The 23,424-nt window shown below is 45.2% G+C and overlaps 1 protein-coding gene across 2 annotated transcripts in view; it reads left to right on the forward strand.

Moving 5' to 3' along the window:
• scube1 (signal peptide, CUB domain, EGF-like 1) overlaps positions 1-23,424 on the forward strand; it is a 489,492-nt gene that overhangs the window by 409,516 nt on the left and 56,552 nt on the right. For both annotated transcript variants that reach the window (XM_086008801.1, XM_086008802.1), the window contains 4 exons: positions 626-748; positions 11,760-11,879; positions 15,045-15,137; positions 17,545-17,661. In XM_086008801.1, coding sequence (XP_085864927.1) covers positions 626-748; positions 11,760-11,879; positions 15,045-15,137; positions 17,545-17,661 — 453 coding nt within the window. The remainder of the gene's footprint in view (positions 1-625; positions 749-11,759; positions 11,880-15,044; positions 15,138-17,544; positions 17,662-23,424) is intronic.

Raw genomic sequence — 23,424 nt, forward strand, 5'->3', positions numbered from 1 at the left:
CTTAAGGCAGTGACTGGTGCCATGATGGGCCCATCGAAGAATGCAGAGAGAGATACAAAGGGGATTCAAGTCTGGCTCAGTAGCAGGTGAGACGGAAGGCAGAGAAGTAGGGATTGTGAGGGGGGTGGGGAGTGCAGAGGATCTGACAGGGGAGAGATGAAAGCGACATGGCCAGATATGGGGAAGGGGAAGAAAGAGGAGAGAAAGGCCCAAATGGAACTTAAACGTGGGCCAGGATACGGGGCGGCTATATTTTGGACAAGTTGGAATTTATGGAGGTCATGTTAAAGGATGTTTCGTTTCTCTGTTCAAGTCTGTCACTTCAGTGTCCCACACTAAAATTATTTTGTGCTGGTCCAGTTGCCCCTAAATGCACAGTGGTGTGTGGCTTGTTTCTTGGTATTACTGAATCATCAAGTAACAGACTAAATAATTAATTCTCAGACCCAGTTGCCCATTTACTATAATATTATTTAACCATAACATGAATTGTATAAAGGAATAGGTTTGTTTTTTTATCGAATAATACATCAAGCACTGAATATATAAATAATACAATGGAACTGCTTCTCTCACCCCAGATATTAATTCTAGTCACTAAAATGGAATTCTTTTGTCTTCTCAGATATCGATGAATGCAGTATTAACAATGGGAGCTGTGACTATAGTTGTGTCAATACGATGGGAAGTTATGAGTGCGTGTGCCCTCCTGGGAAGAAATTGCATTGGAACAAGAAGGATTGTGCTGGTAAGTAAGATTTTAGAAATGAACAAGATGGGGTGGGAATCTTTTAAAGTTAATTTGATCAGAGTTCACATTAAAAAGGAGTGATGTGCCATCTTCTTCTTCTTCTTTGTTAAAGGTATCACTGGAATATTTGTTTGTCAAATTTTGTAGCAGCAGGATACATTTCCTAAATCAAAATTCATTACTTTAGTTTAAAATTTCCATGAGCATCATACCAAATGAATGCTGGGACAGCTTCACTAGTTCCACAAGAGTGGTCTTGACACTTCTTTAAGCAGAAACTGTTCAAGTAGAATATAGACGCAAAACCACTGAAGCATGACTAATTTCTGTTCATGGCTAAGGGAGGCTGTAGTGGAGCAGGTAGAAAACTGGGGATAAATAAAATGCACATTTTTTTGAACCATTTTGTAAATACAAAAAAAAACACTTTTTCTATTTAAAGGTAAATTTCCATTAATTTCACTTTTTAAACTTTACAGTGCGCCACATTCTTCCTCTTCATTTAAAAAGGAATTTTCTGCTGTCAAACTTATTTAGTTTAGAAATTTGTACAGGAATAAAAGGCTAATAGTGGTGCCCCTAAACTTCTGTGAGGTGCAGGAAAGCAGTCTTGGTCTATAAAACTTCTAGGCCTAGAAATTCATTGACGCCACTTTTGGGGCGCTAAAGTGGGGCGTCCGCTAAAGTTTGCGGCCGCCGCCAAATCTAGGCCACTTCTCCGATATTCATTAGCTTCGCCCTACTAGTTCGGGCGAGCGCTAAAACTGCTGTTGGACGCCTCTCTTTGGGCGCTAAGCCGGAGGTGGTGATCGATAGCGCCGAGGCCGGGCGCAGCGCAGGTGCGGCCATCTCGTGACTGACAGCAGACACCCTGGCGCCGGCCAGCTCTTAAGGGGGAAGGGTCGACTGTGTCTGCTGCCACGCCCTGGATAGTGGAGCCCTCCAGCTAGGCCTGAACACTGCTGCTGGACCCAAATAGCGCCTGAAGACATGGAGAAGGCCCGTGAACGTGCGCAGCGCTTCTCAGAGCGTGATCTGAGTGTGCTGCTTGCTGCTGTGGAGAAGAGGCGCCATGTTTTGTACCCGGACAATGGCAAGAAGGCGATGGTCCACGTCTACAGGAGAGCCTGGAGGCATGTCGCCAGCAAGCTGTCAGCCAACAGCGACGTCCCCAGGACCGGTGCCCAATGCCGCAAAAAGTTAAATGACCTCACACGCATTGTCAGGGTGAGTACCCTTTCCAATGACCTCCTCATCCTTGCATGTGCACCTCACATTATGGGCAAAGGGACCTGAAAGCTCTAATGGCCAGCCTTCATCCAGCAGCTATGGCACAGGCATGAGCATCAATTGCACATTCTGCACTGAACACACTGGCCAAGCTATTCCACCATGGGAGGCAGTGCACACCAGATCATGGCGACACACTGGCCAGGCTATTCCACCATGGGAGGCAGTGCACACCAGATCATGGCGACACACTGTACTTAGAGGCCGTCCTTTCTCTTGCAGGCCAAGCTGGCGAATAATCGCAAGAGCCGGACTGCGACCGGGGGAGGACGACCCCATATCCAGCCACTCACCGACCTGCAACATCGCGTGGAGCGCCTCATGGGTGGCCGGGTGATTGGGCCCATTGCATGTGGAGATGCCGACCCTGTTCTGGGAAGCAATGGTAAAGACATCACCTTTTGCACCTCTCTCGTCCCACTTGCGCATCAGATCTACATCCTTTGCCACTGTCCGACCAATGCGCTGAATGCCACCACTCATGCATCCCGCACTGACGCCCTCTCCTCACTCTAAAGCTACTCTTGTGCCTTCCTGCTTTCAGATGGTCAAGAGGAGGTCCCTCAACTTGCCAGTGACAGACCCTCTGAGGAGGAGCAGGAGGAGGAGCAAGAGGAAGGCGGCCCATCAGGGGAACCCTCAGCCGTGGCCACCCAGGCCAATGTAGGGGACACGTCTTCCCTGGAGGGCAGCGTGGCGGAAGTGTCGAAGGGGAGGGGAGCTCCTGGGGCCTGCGTGCTGCAGAAAGGCGGGAGGGGGGTGGAAGCTCGGCGGCCTTCTCCCCAGGGGGGGGATGCGTCGGAGGGGAGTCCAATTGCTGGGCCCAGCGGCCTCCAGCAACGCAGGAAGGGTCGGCCAGCTCAGCGGCCTTCTCCCCAGAGGGAGAGTCCGGCCTCCAGTCAGGAGATGCTCTTCGCCGAGGAGATGGAACGCCTCGAAGACTTGTCCGCGGACTCGGAGCGCCAGCACACGGAGCTCATGGCGGCAGTGGCACGGTTGCCTGAGTCCATCGATTCCCTCTCTCGGAGTGTGGCCGAGTTCGGGCCCTTAGAGGCCACCAGTCGGGCGGAATACCGGGCAGATCTTTCAGCGACTGGCCAGGTGATTAGTGGTGCCGTCCAGTCACTGGCTGCTCTGCTGCGGTCAGTGAACAGGTCAACACGGGCACTCACTGCTGCCACACTCGCTGTGTCAGCCAGGCATTGCCAGGGCACCCGGCGTGCTGCAGCAGCACATCGGTCTGTCCCTCGGCAGATTGGTGCGCATGCTGCAGTGCTGGCCCGGGCGAGTGCCAGTGTCTCAGGCGACCAGCGAGCACCTGCCATCCGCCAGCTTGCCGCCATTCCTCCAGCCGCCACTGCCACTCCCTCAGTGGAGCTGCCAGGAGCTGCTGCAGCGACTGATGCTGGCCAGCCACAGCTGCAGCAATCAACAGCCGGCCGCTCGACGCCCAGACCTCGACTAGGCCGACCCCCAAGGGCATCTGCCGTCACGACATGTGCCCCTCAGGAGCCTGCCCCCAGCCTTGCAGCAGCCAATGGCCTTACTTTGAGGCGGAGCAGCAGGGCGGGCAGGGGCCACCCAAAGATGGCCAAGGCATCGCCCTAGCGGGCCAAATAGTCGAATGTGTGGCCATTTGTGTTTGTTTCTTGAGGCCGAGAATTGGGTGTTTGTTTTTTGAAGGCCGATGATGTGATGTTTGTTTTGGACGAAGGCCGAGAATGACGGCCATTTTAGTTGCCCTATTTTGTTAATCCTCCCCAGGTTGCGGGAGAGAGTAATGTGTTTGAGTGTTTTTTGGGGGTTTGCTCTGTTTTTGGTTTTCATGTGGGAAGAGCCCAGAGTTTGTACAATAAAGCATTTTATTTATTCACATTGTCCATGTTTGATCTTTGAAGTGTTTGTTGCCTTAACCGGCTGAGGGCTTGCGGAGCGGCTGCAATCATGTTCTATCATTGGCACAAGCCATTCCCTGACAGGGGGCCTAGAAGTGACGTTCAATAAGCCGACGACGGGCGGCCCTTGGACCTTGTGCGTCCCTCCTGGGCTGGTACTCCTTGTCCTTGTCGTCCTCATGCTCCTCCTGCTCCTCCTCCTGAGGTGGTGGTCCAACGTCAGGTGGCAGTGCCTGAGTCCTGCGGATAGCCAGGTTGTGCAGCATGCAGCAAACGACAACGAATTGGGAGACTCGAACCTGCGAATACTGGAGGGCTCCCCCGGAGCGGTCGAGACAGCGGAACCGTTGCTTGAGCACACCGATTGTTTGTTCTATGAGGTTCCTCGTCGCTTGATGGCTCTCGTTGTATGCCTCTTCAGCAGGAGTCGTGGGCGCGCGGAGCGGGGTCATGAGCCAGGTACACAAAGGATAGCCTTTGTCCCCGATAAGCCATCCTCTTGGGGGAGGCTGTGCCTGGAACATGTCAGCCACAGTTGTCTGTTGCAGGATAAAGGCATCGTGGCTGCTACCTGGAAAGCGGGCATTGACAGCTAGGATGCGCTGCCTGTGGTCACACACCAGCTGTACATTGAGGGAATGGTAGCCCTTCCGGTTGCGGTAATCCTCGGCATGCTCAAGAGGTGCCCGCAAAGCCACATGCGTGCAGTCAATGGCGCCCTGCACCATGGGGAAGCCCGCTATTCTTGCAAACCCCACTGCACGCTGCTGCTGCTTGTCCAGGGTCATGGGGAAGGAGATGAATTGATGTCTCCTTCTGAAAAGGGCTTCGGTCACCTGGCAGATGCCGCAATGCACGGCGAACTGGGAGATGTTAGCGATGTCCCCAGTAGCGGATTGGAAGGAGCCGGAGGCATAGAAGTTGAGAGCCACCGTCACCTTCACTGCCACCGACAGAGACGTCCTGCGCATCAGCTGTGGCTGCAGATCTCTCTGAAGCAGCCGGCAGATGTCTGTAACCACCTCCCTTCGGAATCGCAGCCTCCTAACACACACCGCGGCAGACATGGTCAGATAGGAGGTCTGCTGGCGGTATACCCTGCGTGGGTAAGGCCTCAGTTGGCGACGCCTGTTGCCCCCTCTGCGTCTAGCCAGGGCTGCCATTCTCTCACGGCGTCTGTAAGCCCTTCTGGCATAAGGCTGAAATTCAGCATTGCCACCCAATGCAGCCCCCACTATATGCTGGCAAACACTGAGCTCTGAATGAAGGCTAAGATAATTGGTAAGCTCTGGCCTGAGCCAAAAATACCTGTCCAAGTGTTGGTCCAAAGCAGTAAACTCTCCTCCTTGGTCTCTGTCCAAAAAACCGTTGCACAAGAGTGAATGCTGCAAAATGGCTGGCCTTTATACTGCTGGGTAAGTGCCCTTTAATTAGCGCTCCCCCCGGCCCGGCTGGCCTGTGTACCGTTCCACTTCACAGTCGCTCGGGACGCCCGGCGCACAATGGGCCGGCGCGAGTGAAGTTCCGGTTTGGGGCGCACAAAGGGCGTTGCACTATTAAATGACGTCATGATCTGCGCGCGCAGCAGGGCGCTCGCTAAGACTTTGCGCCGGCGCTAAATGTGTCCTGAAGTTGGGGAGAGGCGCAGATCGCGCTGCGCCCGGGCGATAAGCGCCTAGCGCTCGACATCTACTCCCCCTAAGGCGCTAACGGCTGGCGCGCCCAACTGAATTTCTAGGCCCTAAAGTTATTTTCCCGTTGGGGAATGCCTGAGCTGTGCCCAGCACCTCCCCTCAATGGCACAAACAAGATCAGGAAATGGTGAGCATGAACTTGCATCCTTCATCTGTGTTGTGCAAAATTCCAACCTGCCACTCATAGCAGACTAACATTTTCACATCTTACCCCTCTCTTCCTGTAGGTATTTATTCATGCAGGAGTGCAGTTCCATTAGCTCTTCAGTACTTCAGTCTGACATAGGTGTTATTAACATCTGAGTCAGATTATTTGCCTATGGGGAGTATAACCAACGAGCCTGATGTTCGTACGTGTACACTTGTAGCATTGCTCATTGGATAGTGACTATTAGTGGGAATCAAACAGATTTTTCCCCTTCCTAACTGGAGATAAAGACCAATTTTAATGTTCTTATTACTGCCCTGCCTAACTCAGCACAGCTCAGATTGCGAGAACGGTTTATAACTTTGGAACCTGCTGGATCAAATGTTTCCTTCGCCCTCCCACCGAGAGGATTATTCGGAATGGCAATTTCTGATAGAACGTACTGTATGCCATTGCTCGAGAGTGCAGGCTGATGGCAGTGGTCAGCTATTTTATTATGTCATCTCACACAGCTTTAAAAGAAAGACAAAAAAAGAAAAGTGTCATGATTGATGGTGCAATTCCTAAACACAAAGTATGTTGTGAAAGTTCACAAGCTGCACTGATATGTTCAGTCTCAAAAGCTGTAGCAGATTTCATCTCTGGGACCTGGGTTCAAATCAAACTCGGAGTATTATGAATTTCTTGTGTATCTTGTTCATTGGTATTCTTCGATCTGGTTCTAAATACTAGTTATTGTTTAATTGATTGTCTGTCCCTGGCAGCAACAACACAGTGTTCTTGCCACTGAGCGAACACAAAATTAAATTAAATGAACTCCACGCCTCAGACTGTGCCTGCGACCTGACTTTTCAGCCATCAAGGTCAGAGGCATGGAGAACAAGCACCGCTTTCATTTGGCCCATAAACAGGGCTGGACGGTGCATTGTTACAGTTTTTTTTTAAATTAGTGAAAAGCGTGGAGGCTGTGGTCACCCACTTGAGTGTCACTCTCCCACAATTCAACAGAAGTGCAAATGTGCCCAAAAAAACACTTTACGTCTGAGTTCCCCTCTATACAGGTTGACTATCCCTTATCCGAAAACCTTGGGACCAGCTGTGTTTCGGTTTTCGGAAAGTTTCGGATTTCAGAAGGTATTATTTCAGACTGGGAAACTCTGAACATTAAATTAATTTGGTAATTAGTATTTGTATTTAATATAAATTTTAAAAGTTCAGGCTACCTCTTGCAACTGTTCCGTGTCTCATTCCCCTTCCTGCTTCTCTGTGCTGCCGCTCACAGTCTGTTTACAGCTCCCCCTGCTCCGTATCTGAATTCCTTGACTTAGCGGGGGCCTGGGTCTCGCCTGCCGCCACCAGTTGTGGGAAAGCCGGATATCGGCTGACTCCTACGCTAAGCTGGCCCGCAAATCAGGTCAGAAAAGCATCGGCCGCGTCGGGTCATGTTTGGCGCCACTCGGGTTATGTCGTGCGCACGACTTACGCTCCACAAAAATACTTTCGGTTTTCAGAGGTTTTCGGTTTTCAGAAGTGCGGATAAAGGGTAGTCTACCTGTACTGTCATTTCTGCTAGATTCTCCATTTGAAATCCACCTCTTTCCTTTTCACTTTAAAGATGTTTTACTCACCCCTTTTGTTCTTTCCAATGCCTTTTCATATGCTTCCACACCTCTTTATTGCATTTCAAAATCTATTTGCAGGCTATTAAGCCCATTACCTCGCACTTTCTGAAATAATTATCATATATGTGTTCCTGATTTAGATTGTTTTCTCTTCCCTCCTTGTTTTTGTCAGTCCTAAAAGGGGATCATACCAATCTGGAAGAAGAGTTCCACCTGACTGGTTGATCTATCCTTATTTTTTAGATACCGATCAACTTCCTGTGTTTTTACAACGCTTTTTAATTTTATTTTAATGGCTGTCTCCTCTTATCGTACTGTGAAATTAGGGCAGTCCAACCCAGCACAATTGTGCTCCTAATTTAGCACTAATTGTCAGATGACCAGTTGGGAAATAGAAAATGTCATATTGGTATAGTGAGGAGTTCTGCCAATGCTGGGGCTGAGGCACATTGTTTGAAGAGTAGCGGGACTTTCACTAGGCATTTCACCGTGCTATACATGAAATGCTTGACACGGAATGCTCGAACTAATTGTTACATTTCCTTGCACCAATGTCCCTCGCCTTGAGAAGCACAAATATGCCCTGTGTTTTAATAAAAGAGACAGTGAAATGAAATGGACCGACAAAATACCAAGGAATCAAGAATTTCTAACTTGTTTTCATTATTGTATACACGCAAATTCACTGCACATAATCCAGGTCATTGGCTTTATGGGGAGAAATGGATCAACAAACCTATAAAATTGATTGAATTATGTAATTTATTATTTCAACAAGCAAAGGTTCATGCTCCTCCCTCTAATTGTTCTGGTTTCATTTTTTTTGGCTCATCTTTCATGAGCACCATATATGGGGGGGGGAGAAATTCATTATAGCACCGTTTGGGGCGATAAATTTTAAAAGTTGAGAAAATTAGCACCAGACGCTAATGTTTCTAAACTTTTAAAAAATTCAGCGTTTGCGCTCCAGGAAGGAAGTGGAGCACAAATCAAGCCCCCCACTTCCTTCTTGGAGCGCAATCGGCAGCAGGCGGGGCGGAGACTTCAGCAACGCTGCACACTGGGCCGTGCAGCACTGCCATGTTCAAAGGCTCCTTCCCTCCCTTAAAGGGAAGGGCCATCGCTGCAGGCTCTGCAATATGGAAAGTACCTACCTGGACCACCAAGGCAGCTGCAATCCCGCACGATCAGCCTGGCACTCAAGCAGAGAGCCGGGCTGATCAAGCACGGACAGGAACCCGCGAAAAAAACTGGAACAAGAAAGGTAAGTTCTTTTTTACTCGGCCACCTCGCCTTTAATCACCGCCCCCGAAGCGGCCGGCCGGCCACCCTATGCACGCCTCCTGCAGCTGTCGGTGTTTTCGACCGGTGCTGCTGCAGGGGGGAATGCAATTTCGGGTCTGGGGTGCTATCAGGGCAATGCGCACGACAGTGACGTCACGATCTCCGGGCGAAGGAGATCGGGGCGCAATGCCATAGCGTCACCGCAAAACACCCGCCGAATACGGCGGAAGTTGATGTCAGCACCGCACCCGGTCTCAAAGCCATTTGCGCCCCATTAGCGCCCCAGGGGCGCTAACAGGAGGCGCAAAGGTACCCAATTTTGCCCCCATTTTGTTTGGGAAGTCTGTTGCCTAGTTAATTTTTGTTGTTTTTTCACTGGTTGTCAGGCACCTTTGCTGACTTGCATGCCAAATGTCAGATCCCTTATTTTCCTGGAACTGCATGGATAGGTCATTGGCATCACAGTATGTTGCCAATGTTCTAAGATGATGTGTAATATGTGTCTTTTAAATTAATATGCGTTGTGGAGAAATTGAAAAACAGGAAGAGAGGTGCATAAAAGGTGTCCCTCTATACTTTTAAACAGCATGCATTAGTTTGCACAGCTTTCAAATTTCCTGTTCCATTTGCACATCAGCCAACACTTTGTAAAATGATTGTACTACATGCTATAAAGCAGAATTCAATTGGCTAAGTTACATTCACTCACTAACTAAAGGCGGATTGTTGAATCCCAAAGATATGAAACTGGTTCGAAATCCATTGTTAGCAATTTTGCAAATGTCTGTCCTTTCAACTGAATAATTGTAATGCATTCCATTCCATATATTTGCATTATAAAACATTCACCAACAATTTTCTCCATTTAGAACCAACAGAATTGTTACAAATTCAGGCCTGTTGTAGATACTTCTCGGGTTTGCTGGTGTCAGTTGCTCCCTTAAGCAGTCTGAGCACCTTACTTTTATAGGAATTTACTCATTTTGCCCTAAAACCTACTTGTACTACAGTGGCTTCTCTTCCTGAACCCACACCGTCCCCCAAGGATCTGTCCTTGGCCCCTCCTATTTCTCATCTATATACTGCCGCTCGGCGACATCATCTGAAAACATAACATCAGATTCCATATATATGCTGATGACACCCAGCTCTACCTCACCATCGCCTTGCTTGACCCCTCCACTGCATCTGATTTGTCACGCTTCTTGTCCAACATCCAGTATTGGATGAGCAGAAATTTCCTCCAATTAAATATTAGAAAGACTGAAGTCATTGGGGTAGATTTTCCTGGAGCCGTCAGGCAGGGTTTCAGGCGTGCGGGGGGGGGGAAATCCTGAATTCGGGGGTCCCGACACCATCCCGCCCAAAACCCGCCTCCACGTAAGTTTCACAGGAGGCGGGTACCCGCCCCGCACTGGGACCCGCCGACCCGAGGCGGGAAGGGATTAGTGCCAATTAACTGCCTGTTAACAGGTAGTTAACAGGCAGTTTTTAGCCTAATCCCTATTTTGAGGGGTGTCGTGTGGGATTCCCGACTGCTCCAAACCACGCCAGGTTAGAGCAGTCGGGTTGAAGAACTTGGAGGGGTCGCGATGTCGGTGTTCAGGTGAGTGATGGGTGCATGAGTGCAAAGGTAAGTGTGTTTGGTGTGTCTAGTGTGTAAAGAAGTTTAAATTTCCTGTACTTACCTTAACAGCCTTTCTTCCTTTAGGTTTCGGGACTCCATCACTCAGCCGGCATTGAAAGCAAAATGGCTGCGAGCTGTTAAAAGTGACAGCCTTCAACTTTCATTGCCGGTGACAGTTCTAACTGAGTCTGTGTAGAAGGACTCAGGTTAGGAGTCAGACTGTCAGTGTTTGACAGCTTCAAACAGCTGTGAAACACTGATACTTCATCTGTCAGGAACTCTTGACAGATGAAATTTCAGTCTGTGATGTCACCTGTTGCCGGGTGGCCCTTAATTGGCCTGCTGAGCCCACTGGGCGGGCACATCAAGGTCAATCAAGGGAAAATCGCGCGGATTGGCCGGATGTCGATGTAGGCGGGACTAAAACCCGAAAGTTGAAGTCCCGCCTCCTTCCCGACAGCTTTATGAAAATCTACCCATTGTTTTCGGTCCCGACCTAGCTACTGATTCTATTCCCCTCCCTGGCCAGGCTGAACCAGACTGTTTGCAACCTCGGCATCCTATTTGACCCTGAGCTGAGCTTCCGACTCCATATCCTCTCCATCACCAAGACCGCCTACTTCCACCTCCATTATATCGCCAGTTTCCACCCCTGCCTCAGCCCACCTGCTACAGAAACCCTCATCCATGCATTTGGTAACCAGACTCCACTATTCCAAGGCTCTCCCGGCCGGATTCCCATCTTCCACCCTCCATAAACTTCAGCTCATCCAAAGCTCTGCTGCCCGTATCCTAACTTGCACCAAGTCCTGTTCACTCATCACCCCTGTGCTCGCTGACCTACATTGGCTCCCGGTCTGCAATGCCTCTACTTTAAAATTCTCCTCCTTGTTTACATATCCCTCCATGGCCTCGCCCCTCCCTATCTCAGTATCCTCCTCCAGCCCTACAACCCTCTAAGAACTCCAGTGCTGACCATGCCTTCAGCTGCCTAGGCCCTAAGCTTTGCAATTTCCACCTTATACCTCTCTGCCACTCTACCTCTCTCTCCTCCTTTAAGACGCTCCTTAAAACCTACTTCTTTGACCAAGCTTTTGGTCACCTCCTAATACCTCCTTATGTGGCTCGGTGTCAAATTTTGTCTGATAACACTTCTGTGAAGCACCTTGGGACGTTTTACTACATTAAAGGTGCTATATAAATGTAAGTTGTTGTCATATCATAGCACAATCCAGGGATGTAACTATAACATAATCTTTTGATCCAGAATGGATACTTGTATCTTTTGCACGTATATTCTTCAAACCCTCCAGTGGCAGACCTAGTTACCACTAGGTGAGGTGATATGTTTTATTTCTGAATCTTTCTAACTGCAGTAAAAGTCACGATCTGCTGGTGTGACTACCGTTTAATTCTTTGTATGTAATCAATAACTCACTCTCCCTCAGAGGCGGTGAAATGTCTCCGAAATGCAAAGGTTGCACGCAAGGTCCAGCTGATCTGCAGTAAGAGTGGAGGAGTAGAGAGCTGCTCTCTGTCCTGTCCATCAAAGGCACTCTTTGTGGCAGGTCAGTACTCTGTTTTTACCGATTGTGCAAACACCATGGTGGGGAAATGTGTATGATTTAGAATGCTTTTGGTGAAGTGGGGAGAAACACAGTAAATCTGTTGACACAAACGGCAAGTTTTCAAGTTTATTTAATATGTAAGGGCAAATTCTAAATGGGGATATGGGAAATATGTAAGATGATACTTGATGAATAGAGGCTTTAGAGAATGAAATATTTATAATAAGAATGTATCTGACTAAATAACATACAAATGATTAACTTGTGTGTGTTGGAATATCCACTCCACCAGTTTTATAAATACAATGTATTCAATAGAAACTGCACCAGGTTGACTTTATTTCATGGATTCTGCACACCTTCATCTATTGATTGTCAGTGGTCTCAACAGTTATTTGGTATTGCATTTTTGGGTGATGCTGAAGGCAGATGTTATGTGATGAATTGACCACAGTGAGGTTGGGAAAAACATAACTACCCCAAACAAGCAAACTGGAATCACAACTATGAACCCCCCCCCCCCACAACTGAGCAAGATTATTGCCTCACCCCTCCATGAAGCAAGTTTTCTTTAGCTCAGCAACCCCTCCACTAAGCGAGATTCTGGCTGTCAACGCCCCGCCCACCACAAAGAAACTATTTGACCTGCAATCCCATTTCCAGCCCCCCCCCCCTCCCGCCAACCCCAGAACTAGTCTTCAGTCCTTACCACAGCACGTAGAAAACATTTTAGCTCCCACCCCACCCAAACAATGATTTGGCCCTCAACCATCCCCCTTCCAAACAAGATCTCAGCCCCCAGCCCTCAACCCTCAACCATCCCCCTTCCAAACAAGATCTCAGCCCCCAGCCCTCAGCCCTCAACCATCCCCCTTCCAAACAAGACCTCAGCCCCCAGCCCTCAGCCCTCCCCCGGTGAGCAACATTTTAACCCCACTCCAATTCCACCGATGAACATGATTTCAACCCTCTTCCCCTCTCTTCCCCCGCACTCTGCACCCTGGATGCATTCCTCATTCCAACCTACCCCTTGGCTGACAATCCCCTCTGGTCCAACCCCGACTGACTGTTTTTCTCCTCCACTGATGGCTGGCTGTTCCATTCCTTAATCCCTCTGCTCCCGTAGATCTGAGTTCGCCATCCTCAGCACTTCCTTCCTACTATGGCACTTGTGCAAGATACCAACAAGAGCATCAAGTGGGATTTAATAGCACTTGTGCTATAAACACGCGCAGTCTCACTTTAGTGGAGTATTATGGCAACTCTTCCACAAGTACAAAGCTCCAAATTCACAAATGTGAGTTGTAATTTCCTTCCACTCACCAATTTCTTTTTAGAAAGGACCCCTGCACTTGCTGACGTAGTCAAGATGTTTGATTTTATTGCATGTCCCAGCATCTCTGGGTAGAATTTAAGAAAAATTTCAAAAATGTATTGTGAAGGGATACAGTACTGCTGATCAAGTGACAATGTACATGTGTGAAGTAATATCCATAAGGACAGAGAAATTGATATTTGTTTATGGAATAAGTAGAGAACATACCATGAGTACGCAGCAGTTCTCTACATAAACATTGAGTCGAACCAGCCATATATTCACACGTCAAATAACAGCCCCACTGGTAGTGAACTTGTTATTTCTTTTTATAGAATAACAAGAAGATGTCACATGCTCTGCTATAGTATCTTATTTACATTACCAGTCAAACCAGACATATAACTGGAAGCAACACGCGTACAATGGAATGTTGGTACTTAACACAGTATAAATATATACTTTATAAAAATCTAAAATGTTTGTTGACTTGCTGCACTTGAGTAGAGTTTTAAATGGATTCAAGCACTGCCAAACCTAGTTATTACAAGTTTGTGGGGATCAGCAATGTAATTAATGAGGCTCAAGGTCTCTACTGTCTACAATAAAGATTCTACTAAGAATAGGCAAAACATGGGGAGGTTTCTAATAACAAGGATCTGCAATATATTTAGATTTCTTTCAAGTAGGTGACATTCTCCAGTTTTAATTGAAGCACAGTTTTCACAACAGTTTATGAATAATAATGCAAAAATACTCTATAGTGTTTTCTTCAGCCTTATATTTAGAATCTTACGGCACAGAAGGAGGCCACTTGGCTCATCGTGTCTGAACCGGTTCTTTGAAAGAGCCACCAATTAGTCCCACTACTCTGCTCTTTCAGCATAGCCCTGCAGTTTTTTGCATTCAAGTATATATCCAATTCCATTTTGAAAGTTACCATTGAATCTGCTTCCACCACCCTTTCAAGCAGTATACTCCAGATCATAACAATTTGAATTAAAAATCAAAATTACTTGTGTGAGCTGATCGTGCAGCAAGTTTATGTATCAGTGAGAGGATATTGACACAACCACTTGGGACACAGAATGAAAATGAGGTGGTGCTTGTTCAGTAGAAACATAGTGATCACACAGCTGTTTCTGTGACTGATTTGCAGCCATTACACATACCCTTACATTCTTTCATACCAGTCAAATCCTTAATATGGTCAACTCAGTTACATTGAGCAATCCCTGTCTTAAATAGAAAGGCAACAATATGAAGATAGGGTTATATTAAGTATTCACTGTACATGGAAATTGGCTGATAAGGTAGTGGGCATTACTATACTGGCATCAAAAGGGTTTTTTGTGTAAAGTAAGTGTACACTGCCACTCGTTTTTAGGACCCCAGCAAAACCATGTTGAAAATATTGGTGGGAAAGTCATCACTGGTGGTTGTGCTGGTGATGGGAAGCCAGTTCTCCTTGCACTTCCCCATACAGTGCGTTCCCAATCTCACAGGACAATCTGGAAAGGCAAGAAGTGAATGTGAGCTGTTTTTCTGCAGCAGAGGACAGGGGAAAGGGAATAAAGTAGTCTGCATCTTTTAGTGAACAGCCTGACAGCAAATTGGCATGGGGCTGGGAAAATATTACCTGGGGTCCTTATTTTGAATGGAGAAATATGGAGAGCAACACTGTATGTGGGTGAGAGTGGGCAGGAGGAGAGGCAGCAGTAGTGGGGCAAGTAGCAATTAAACTTAATAAATTGGAAAGGTAAATAAAGTTCAAGTTTCATTTATGCATCTGCATGAAAAAAGGGGCTTTCATTTCCACTATCCATCTTACAATCTTTGTCTTCATTTAGATTCTGAAAACAGCTATACTTTTAGCTGTGGAGTTCCAATACAGCCAACAAAATCCTCACAGAAGCGAAATGCAACTCTACCCAGCTGTGCAGGTAAACATCTCAAAGAGGGTCAGTCTGAAATAAAAGAATGTGGTGCACCACTGGGATGGTAATGTTTCACTCCTCAGTGTCGATTAACCTCTTTGTTCATCTGACTGAGTTGGAATGGCATTTCTGTTGTTTTCAATTTCAGTCTCTCAATACTTAATCTTAAGAAAATCTTCATGTTCAGTTTCAAGAGACTGAAGTGGAACTTTTATTTTGTACTTTATTGCTTTGCTTAACTTTTGGACTATAAAATAAATACCACAGAACTATAGTGGCCTCAAAACTCTCCATAACACCCCAGCCTTTTTAATTGAAGTTAAAATGCACTTCTCTCAATACTATAACCTAAAGATTACAAGCCCACAATATTGGCACCAACTTTTCAACATTCAATATTCCCAAACATTTGGAGCTTGGTATTGTCTAAACTAATGATTCCACCCCCCCACTCCCCCTTCTCAATGCACATGCCTGTCTCGAAATGTGAAGATGCTACTCCAATCACTTGAGTAGTTGAATGTTTATTCATGCCACTGAGATAAATTAATCTGATTAATGCTGTGTTTACATGGTACATGGATAGACTCCATCCTTTGACAACTACCAGGAATGTGAGATCTGTAGAATTTACGCTTGCCCTGGTGTGATTCTGTACTCTTACTCCAGGTAGCAGGCAGAGATCTGTCGGATTGACACTCCTGAACAACTTCAGCATCCAGAAGCATGGCTGGATAGTGAGACTGCTCACACAATGCACTTTGTGGCCCCAAGCACACTGAGGACATTAAAGTTCATTCTAATAAAAGAGCAGGTCCACAACTACGTGGTCCAAGTATCGGCATCCCACCAGTGTGAAAACCATGCTGAAGAGGTTTGGAGTGGAATCTGCAGGATTTTCTTTTTATGAGTAAGACAGTTTATAGTGATATGAACTAAGTGGCAGGACATGTTACATACAAACTCATCAGAAGCCCAAACATTTAAGCAAACCAATGCCAATTTTGCACAATGATATACAGACGCAATGAATGTGGGGATTTATTGCATCAGGATGGACCATACGGTGTGCATTGTTCAAAATCTGACAAAGTGAAGAACAATGGATACTTCAGAATGATTGCAAGGTACTAACTTGGTTTTGCAGGTTGGCATATTTGTTGGAACAGTCAGGAAAAGCCTGCACCATAAAATGCACTATGAATTGAGTTCAGAACCAGGGGTCACAGTCTAAGGATAAAGGGTAAGCCATTTAGGACTGAGATGAGGAGGAATTTCTTCACCCAGAGAGTGGTGAACCTGTGGAATTCTCTACCACACAAGGCAGTTGAGGCCAATTCATTAAATATATTCAAGAAGGAGTTAGATATATTTCTTAAGGCTAAAGGGATCAAGGGCTATGAGGAGAAAGCAGGGACAGGGTACTGAATTTGGATGATCAGCCATGATCTCATTAAATGGCAGAACAGGCTCGAGGGGCCGAATGGCCTACTCCTGCTCCTATCTTCTATGTTTCTGTGTTTCTATGAAGACTGCTGGCAAATGAGAGCCAATGCGTGCCACTGTGCAAACTTTCCCTCTTCCTCCCCAAACTACCCCTTTGGTGGTTTTGATTTTAATACACAAGGATAACAATTACTTGCTCACCACAAGAATGCTGATAAGGGGTCTTGTGAGTTGTTTCAATGAAAGGACCTCCATTTAAAGGCCCTTCTTTAGATTATTCCAAGTATAATGCTGCACATGGTGTTTGCTGACAAGCTTTGAAGACGTGCGTGCAGAAACGTACACACACAAGAAGAAAGACCACACGGTCCAACCACCCAACTCTTCCCACAGATCATATACAATCCACCTATTGTGGTTTAATCTTCTGAGGGAATATTCTGAATAAATACTCCTGACCCCAAAAGTAATTGAGGAATATTTAAGAGGTAGTTTGATAAACACTTGAAGAAAAAATATTAAAAGTTATGGGAAAAGAGCAAGAAAATGGGGCTACTTTAGATAGCTAATGTGGAGCTCGCAATGGCACAGGTACAATGAGCTATAATGGCCTATTTCTCTGTTTGAATTTATATGATTCTATTCATCCTTGGCTTACTGTTTTCCACAGATATTCTTTGCCCAATGGTCTCAGCAGCAAAGGACCATTGTTTCCCATGAAGTACTTGATCATCTAAGACTATACTTAGCCCTACTATAACCTTCAATCCTATTCTCAACCATATTATTTATTCAATTTTTGTGTGCAGGAGCTAAGTAACAAATCAACTGCTGTTGCTGGAAGTCTGTCCACACTTTTGCAATGCTGTGGGACAACAAAAGTTTCTCCTAATCTCTAGTTTCAATTGAGACATGTTAATTTAAACCTATGCCCTTTGATCCTGAAGACATCCATTGTTTGTTTCAGATCCTTTAGCACCTCCAATAAAACAAAAAGCTAGGTTCAAGATCAAGGATGCCAAATGCCATCTTCGACCACGTAATAAGGAAAAGATTAAGGATAGTCTGAAACAAACGATATCAGGTATGTTATAGTCTTATATTAATAGGAATAGTGATTGCACTGATAAGTTTAAGCACGTATAGGGATAAACCAGGATCAAAGGATTGGGAAAATGTTAAAAGACAGCAAAAAATAACAAAAAGATTGATTAAGAAAGGGAAGATAGATTATGAAAGTAAATTAGCAAAAAATATAAAAACAGATAGTAAGAGATTTTATAGATATATAAAAAGAAAAAGGGTGGCTAAAGTAAATGTTGGTCCCTTAGAGGATGAGACCGGGAAATTAATGGTGGGAAATATGGAGATGGCAAAAACACTGAATGAATATTTTACATCAGTCTTTACAGTAGAAGACACTAAGAATATCCCAACACTGGACAAACAGGGGGCAATAGGGGGGGAGGAACTAAACACGATCAAAATCACTAAGGAAGTGGTACTCGGTAAAATAATGGGACTCAAGGCGGATAAATCACCTGGACCTGATGGCTTACATCCTAGGGTCTTGATGGAAGTGGCGGTAGGGATTGTGGATGCATTGGTAATAATTTTCCAAAACTCCCTGGACTCAGCAAAGGTCCCGGCAGACTGGAAAACTGCTAATGTAACACCCTTATTTAAAAAGGGCAGTAGACAGAAGGCTGGAAACTATAGACCGGTTAGCCTAACATCTGTGGTAGGTAAAATATTGGAGTCCATTATTAAGGAGACAGTAACAGGACATTTGGATAATCATAATTTAATAGGACAAAGTCAGCATGGTTTTATGAAGGGGAAGTCATGTTTGACAAATTTGCTGGAGTTCTTTGAGGAAGTAACATATAGGGTGGATAAAGGGGAACCAGTGGACGTAGTGTATTTAGACTTCCAAAAGGCATTTGACAAGGTGCCACACAAAAGATTATTGCTTAAGATAAAAAATCACGGGATTGGGGGTAATATTCTGGCATGGATAGAGTATTGGCTATCTAACAGAAGGCAGAGAGTTGGGATAAATGGTTCATTCTCAGACTGGCAATCAGTAACTAGTGGTGTTCCGCAGGGGTCAGTGCTGGGTCCCCAACTCTTTACAATCTATATTAACGATTTGGAGGAGGGGACCGAGTGTAACATATCAAAGTTTGCAGATGATACTAAGATGGGAGGGAAAGTAGTGAGTGAGGAGGACATAAAAAACCTGCAAGGGGACATAGACAGGCTAAGTAAGTGGGCAGAGATTTGGCAGATGGAATACAATACTGGAAAGTGTGAGGTTATGCACTTTGGCAGGAAAAATCGTAGAGCAAGTTATTAGCTTAATGGCAAGAAACTGGAAAGTACTGAAGTACAAAGGGATCTGGGGGTCCTGGTGCACGAAACTCAAAAGGTTAGTATGCAGGTGCAGCAAGTGATTAAGAAGGCCAATGGAATGTTGGCTTTCATTGCTAGGGGGATAGAATATAAAAATAGGGAGGTATTGCTTCAGTTGTACAAGGTATTGGTGAGACCGCACCTGGAATACTGCATACAGTTTTGGTGTCCATACTTAAGAAAAGACATACTTGCTCTCGAGTCAGTACAAAGAATGTTCACTCGGTTAATCCCGGGGATGAGGGGATGGACATATGAGGAGAGGTTGAGTAGATTGGGACTCTACTCATTGGAGTTCAGAAGAATGAGAGGCGATCTTATTGAAACATATAAGATTGTGAAGGGGTTGGATCGGGTGGATGCGGGGAGGATGTTCCCGATGATGGGTGAAACTAGAACTAGGGGGCATAGTCTTAGAATAAGGGGCTGCTCTTTCAAAACTGAGATGAGGAGGAACTACTTCACTCAGAGGGTGGTAGGTCCATGGAATATGCTGCCCCAAAAAGCTGTAGAAGCTACATCATTACATAAATTTAAAACAGAAATAGACAGTTTCCTAGAAGTAAAGGGAATTAAGGGTTACGGGGAGCAGGCAGGAATTTGGACATGAGTCTAGGTTCGGATTGGTCATGGCCCTGTGGGTAGCGGAGCGGGCCCAGGGGCCGTGTAGCCTGATCCTGCTCCTATTTCGTGTGTCTAATTCTGTTAGATTCAGGAGATGGTTCTGTGATAGTAGATTGGCGGTTAGGATCAGATCAGCCATGATCTTATTGAATGGCGGAGCAGGCTCGAGGGGCCGATTGGCCTACTCCTGCTCCTATTTCTTATGTTCTTATGTAAATAGGTACTGGTACAATCCAACACCTTGTCATTCAGAACCCACTAGTTTAATACAAAGGCTGAATTTATCATTATCTGTCAGCAGCAATGGAGTGTCCAAATATTGATTGAGGCTGAGCAGTGATTTTTGAATTCAAAAGTATCAATAAAAGGAAGCAACAGCTTAAACATCAGTAAAAAATAGTGAATGAATAAAAATAATGGAGTGCACATGTGCTCCTGCCAATCCTAATTCCTCAGTACAGCATAATCCATTACTACGGATTTGCAATATTTCAGCTATAAATCACTTAATTCTCGCTATAAAGATCAGAAGATGTTTAAAATCATATCGGTTTGCCTCTGCAAAATTGGAATCCTAAAGGGCACCAACTCCATGAAAAAGAGTTTTCATTTGTCTGCACACCATCAATAAATGATCAAATCTTAAGCATGACATTGGGCCATAATTTGCTGTCAAAATAATGACAAGGCTAATGACTCTTGCCGTTATTTATGGGTAAATGGTACAGCAACTTCAAGCGAGGAGCAGTTGCGCGGTTGAATGTGAATATCCAAAAGTTGCTGTCCAATTTGTGCCACTCTGCCATCAGCTTCATGAAAATGGCATCTCGCTCTTAGCCTGCCCATTTTTTGTTGTATTTGCCCATTAATTGCAAATTAAACTCACCACAGAAAATTAAATCTTAGTCATTAGAAACGTAAGTACCCTTTTAACAACGTGATAATTATTAATGAAAATGTTAAATTTTAAATTTAATTTTTTCCATACTTTTCCTTTCTGTCTCATTTTTTCTCGCTCAATCCAATATTTCTTTCCCCCTCTTTATTTATCTATCTGTACCTGATTTGACATTGAATTCACCCCCTTTAATTCACCTTCTTTCTCAGTCTTTCCTGTGTTTATTTCCTAATTCTTAAATCACATTGTTTAAGGAGACACCCTGTTGGTTGCCCTGTTCACTCAGGTCCCAGATGCCCTGGTTCCCTCGCTGCAACGTTATCAGCTCGCACTTTCAGCAACTTACTGGGCAAAAATGTTTTGAACTAAAGGGTGCAGGGGCAAGTCTAACTAACGGCAGATGCCATTAGATGCTCTGCTACAGTAAATTCTGGCCCACTATTGTAAAGAATATGATGCACATTCTTCTGATTTTACCCAAAACGAGAAAAAAGTAAGTCAAACACTTTTTTACAAAGGGCTGAAATTTTCTAGAGCGGAGCATTTCGTGATGAGCTCAGTTAGTTGGACTTTTTCCTGCACCCTTCAGCTCAAAATATGTTTTGCTCTGTAAGTTGCTAGAAGTACGAACTGATAACGATGGATCGAGGGCAACAGGGTATCTGGGACCTTGGTGTAATGATCAGTAACATGTCATTCTAGAATGGTACACTAGGTGGAGCTGTATGTTTAGTAGGGGGCTACCTACAAGCCAGTAGTCAAGATGGATGCCTGTACACTAGTCCACATGGCTGAATAAATGACTAGCTCAAGCTAGCTGTTCATAATGAAAACGTCTATTTATTTATGAACATAACAGAAGTGGAAATATCTGCTGAATATTGTGAAACACGACATGGAGAATTTGAAGCCACCGGAGGGTTTGAAACTCACAGGGAATATTGACTGCAATTGGTGGACTTTCAAACAACAATTCGAACTCTATATTACTGCCATCGGGTTCGGTACGATGCCAGACGCAAGGAAAATAGCGTTACTGCTCACAGTTGCAGGTCCACAGGCGATAGAGGTATTTAATACGTTTGTATTTGATCAAGAGGAGGACAGAGAAAAAATGGACGATGTGCTAAAGAAGTTTGATACACATTGTTCTCCCAAAAAGAACGAGACCTATGAGAGGTATGTGGTCCGTTCACGGACACAGCAGCAAAATGAGACTTTTGATAGCTTTGTGACCGATCTGAAACTGAAAGCACAGACATGTAATTTCTCTGAACTGAAATCATCCATGATTCGTGACCAGATTGTGTTTGGTATTCATGATAAAAAGGTCAGGGAACGTTTGTTGAGAGAAACCGAACTAACATTGGAGGATGCTATGAAAATATGCCATGCCAGTGAGCTAGCTCAACAGCACACAAAGACTTTCAGTGAAATTAATAATAATGCGACTGTAGTAAGTGATAGTGCTGCTGTCGGTGCTGTGTCCTACAAAGGGAAGAAACGTGGGCAGAACAGAAATGCAAAGCAATCGGAGGATGGAATTTTTAATAGTAAACGCTGTGGTTACCAGCACCAGTCAAGACAATGCCCAGCGTTTGGAAAAATGTGCACAAAATGTAATGGAAAGAATCACTTTACCAAACAATGCTTTTCAAAAGTAAAAACAAAGAAAGGGCAACAAGTCAATGTGATGAGGACACTGATTTAAGTGAGACATTTTTTGTAGGAATGGTGTCATGTGACAATATAGAAAAGGATACAGAAAATGTGCAGCCCTCAGGAATGGACAATGCTGAACATAAAGTTAATGCAGTAAAAGAGGACAAATGGATGATGCCACTGCAGGTAAATGGAGCATTAGTTACATTGAAACTAGACACTGGGGCAAAAGCAAAGTTAATCAGTATGAATGACATTAAAAATATGAAAGAAAAGCCCAAAATGCAGAAAAAGTCAGTACTACTGAAGAACTATAATGGACAGAAAATAGATAGCTTAGGTGTATGCAGACTTAAAGTGACAGTCAAAGACAAAGTACATCATCTCATGTTTTCTGTTGTGGCTGAAGGACATGATTCACTACTAGGTGACAAAGCTTGTGAGGACTTAGAACTGGTCAAGAGAGTCTACCGTATAAACTGAGCCATAAGCAGACCAGATGACTCGCTGGATTCTGTAGTGAGTAATTTCCAGGATGTGTTCAAAGGATTTGGAGTTCTACCATTCACTTACAAGATCCAGCTAAAGGAGGATGCTCAGCCAGTGGTACACGCTCCATGGAGAGTTCCAGCACCCCTGCGTGACCGGCTCAAGAAAGAACTGGACAGAATGACCACACTAGGAGTCATCAGGAAAGTCGAAGAGCCAACAGACTGGGTTAACTCCATGGTATGTGTAAAGAAAAAGAACAATGATCTAAGAGTATGCATGGATCCAAAGGACTTAAATGCAAACGTAAAATGTGAACACTACCAGATTCCCAAGCGAGAAGAAATCACCAGTGAAATGTCAGGTGCCAGATACTTCACAAAGCTCGATGCCTCACAAGGATTTTGGCAACTAAAACTGGATGAAGAGAGCACCAAATACTGTACCTTCAACACACCATTTGGCAGGTATTGTTTCCTCAGAATGCCTTTCGGGATAATATCTGCATCTGAAATCTTTCATAGAGCGATGGAACACATAATTGAAGGTCTGGAAGGAGTTCGGGTCTATGTTGATGACATCATCATCTGGGGCTCCACACTGAAAGAACACAATGAGAGACTGACTAAAGTGCTACAGAGCATATGCCGGAATGGACTGAAGCTCAACAAAGCCAAGTGTCAGTTTGGCGTCCAGGAAGTCACTTTCCTAGGAGATAATCTATCTGGTAAAGGAATAGAGCCAGATATGGAAAAAGTA

Source organism: Somniosus microcephalus, chromosome 16 (assembly GCF_052327205.1).
Source record: "Somniosus microcephalus isolate GS21.2 chromosome 16, FLI_Smic_1.0, whole genome shotgun sequence".
Taxonomy (NCBI): domain Eukaryota; kingdom Metazoa; phylum Chordata; class Chondrichthyes; order Squaliformes; family Somniosidae; genus Somniosus; species Somniosus microcephalus.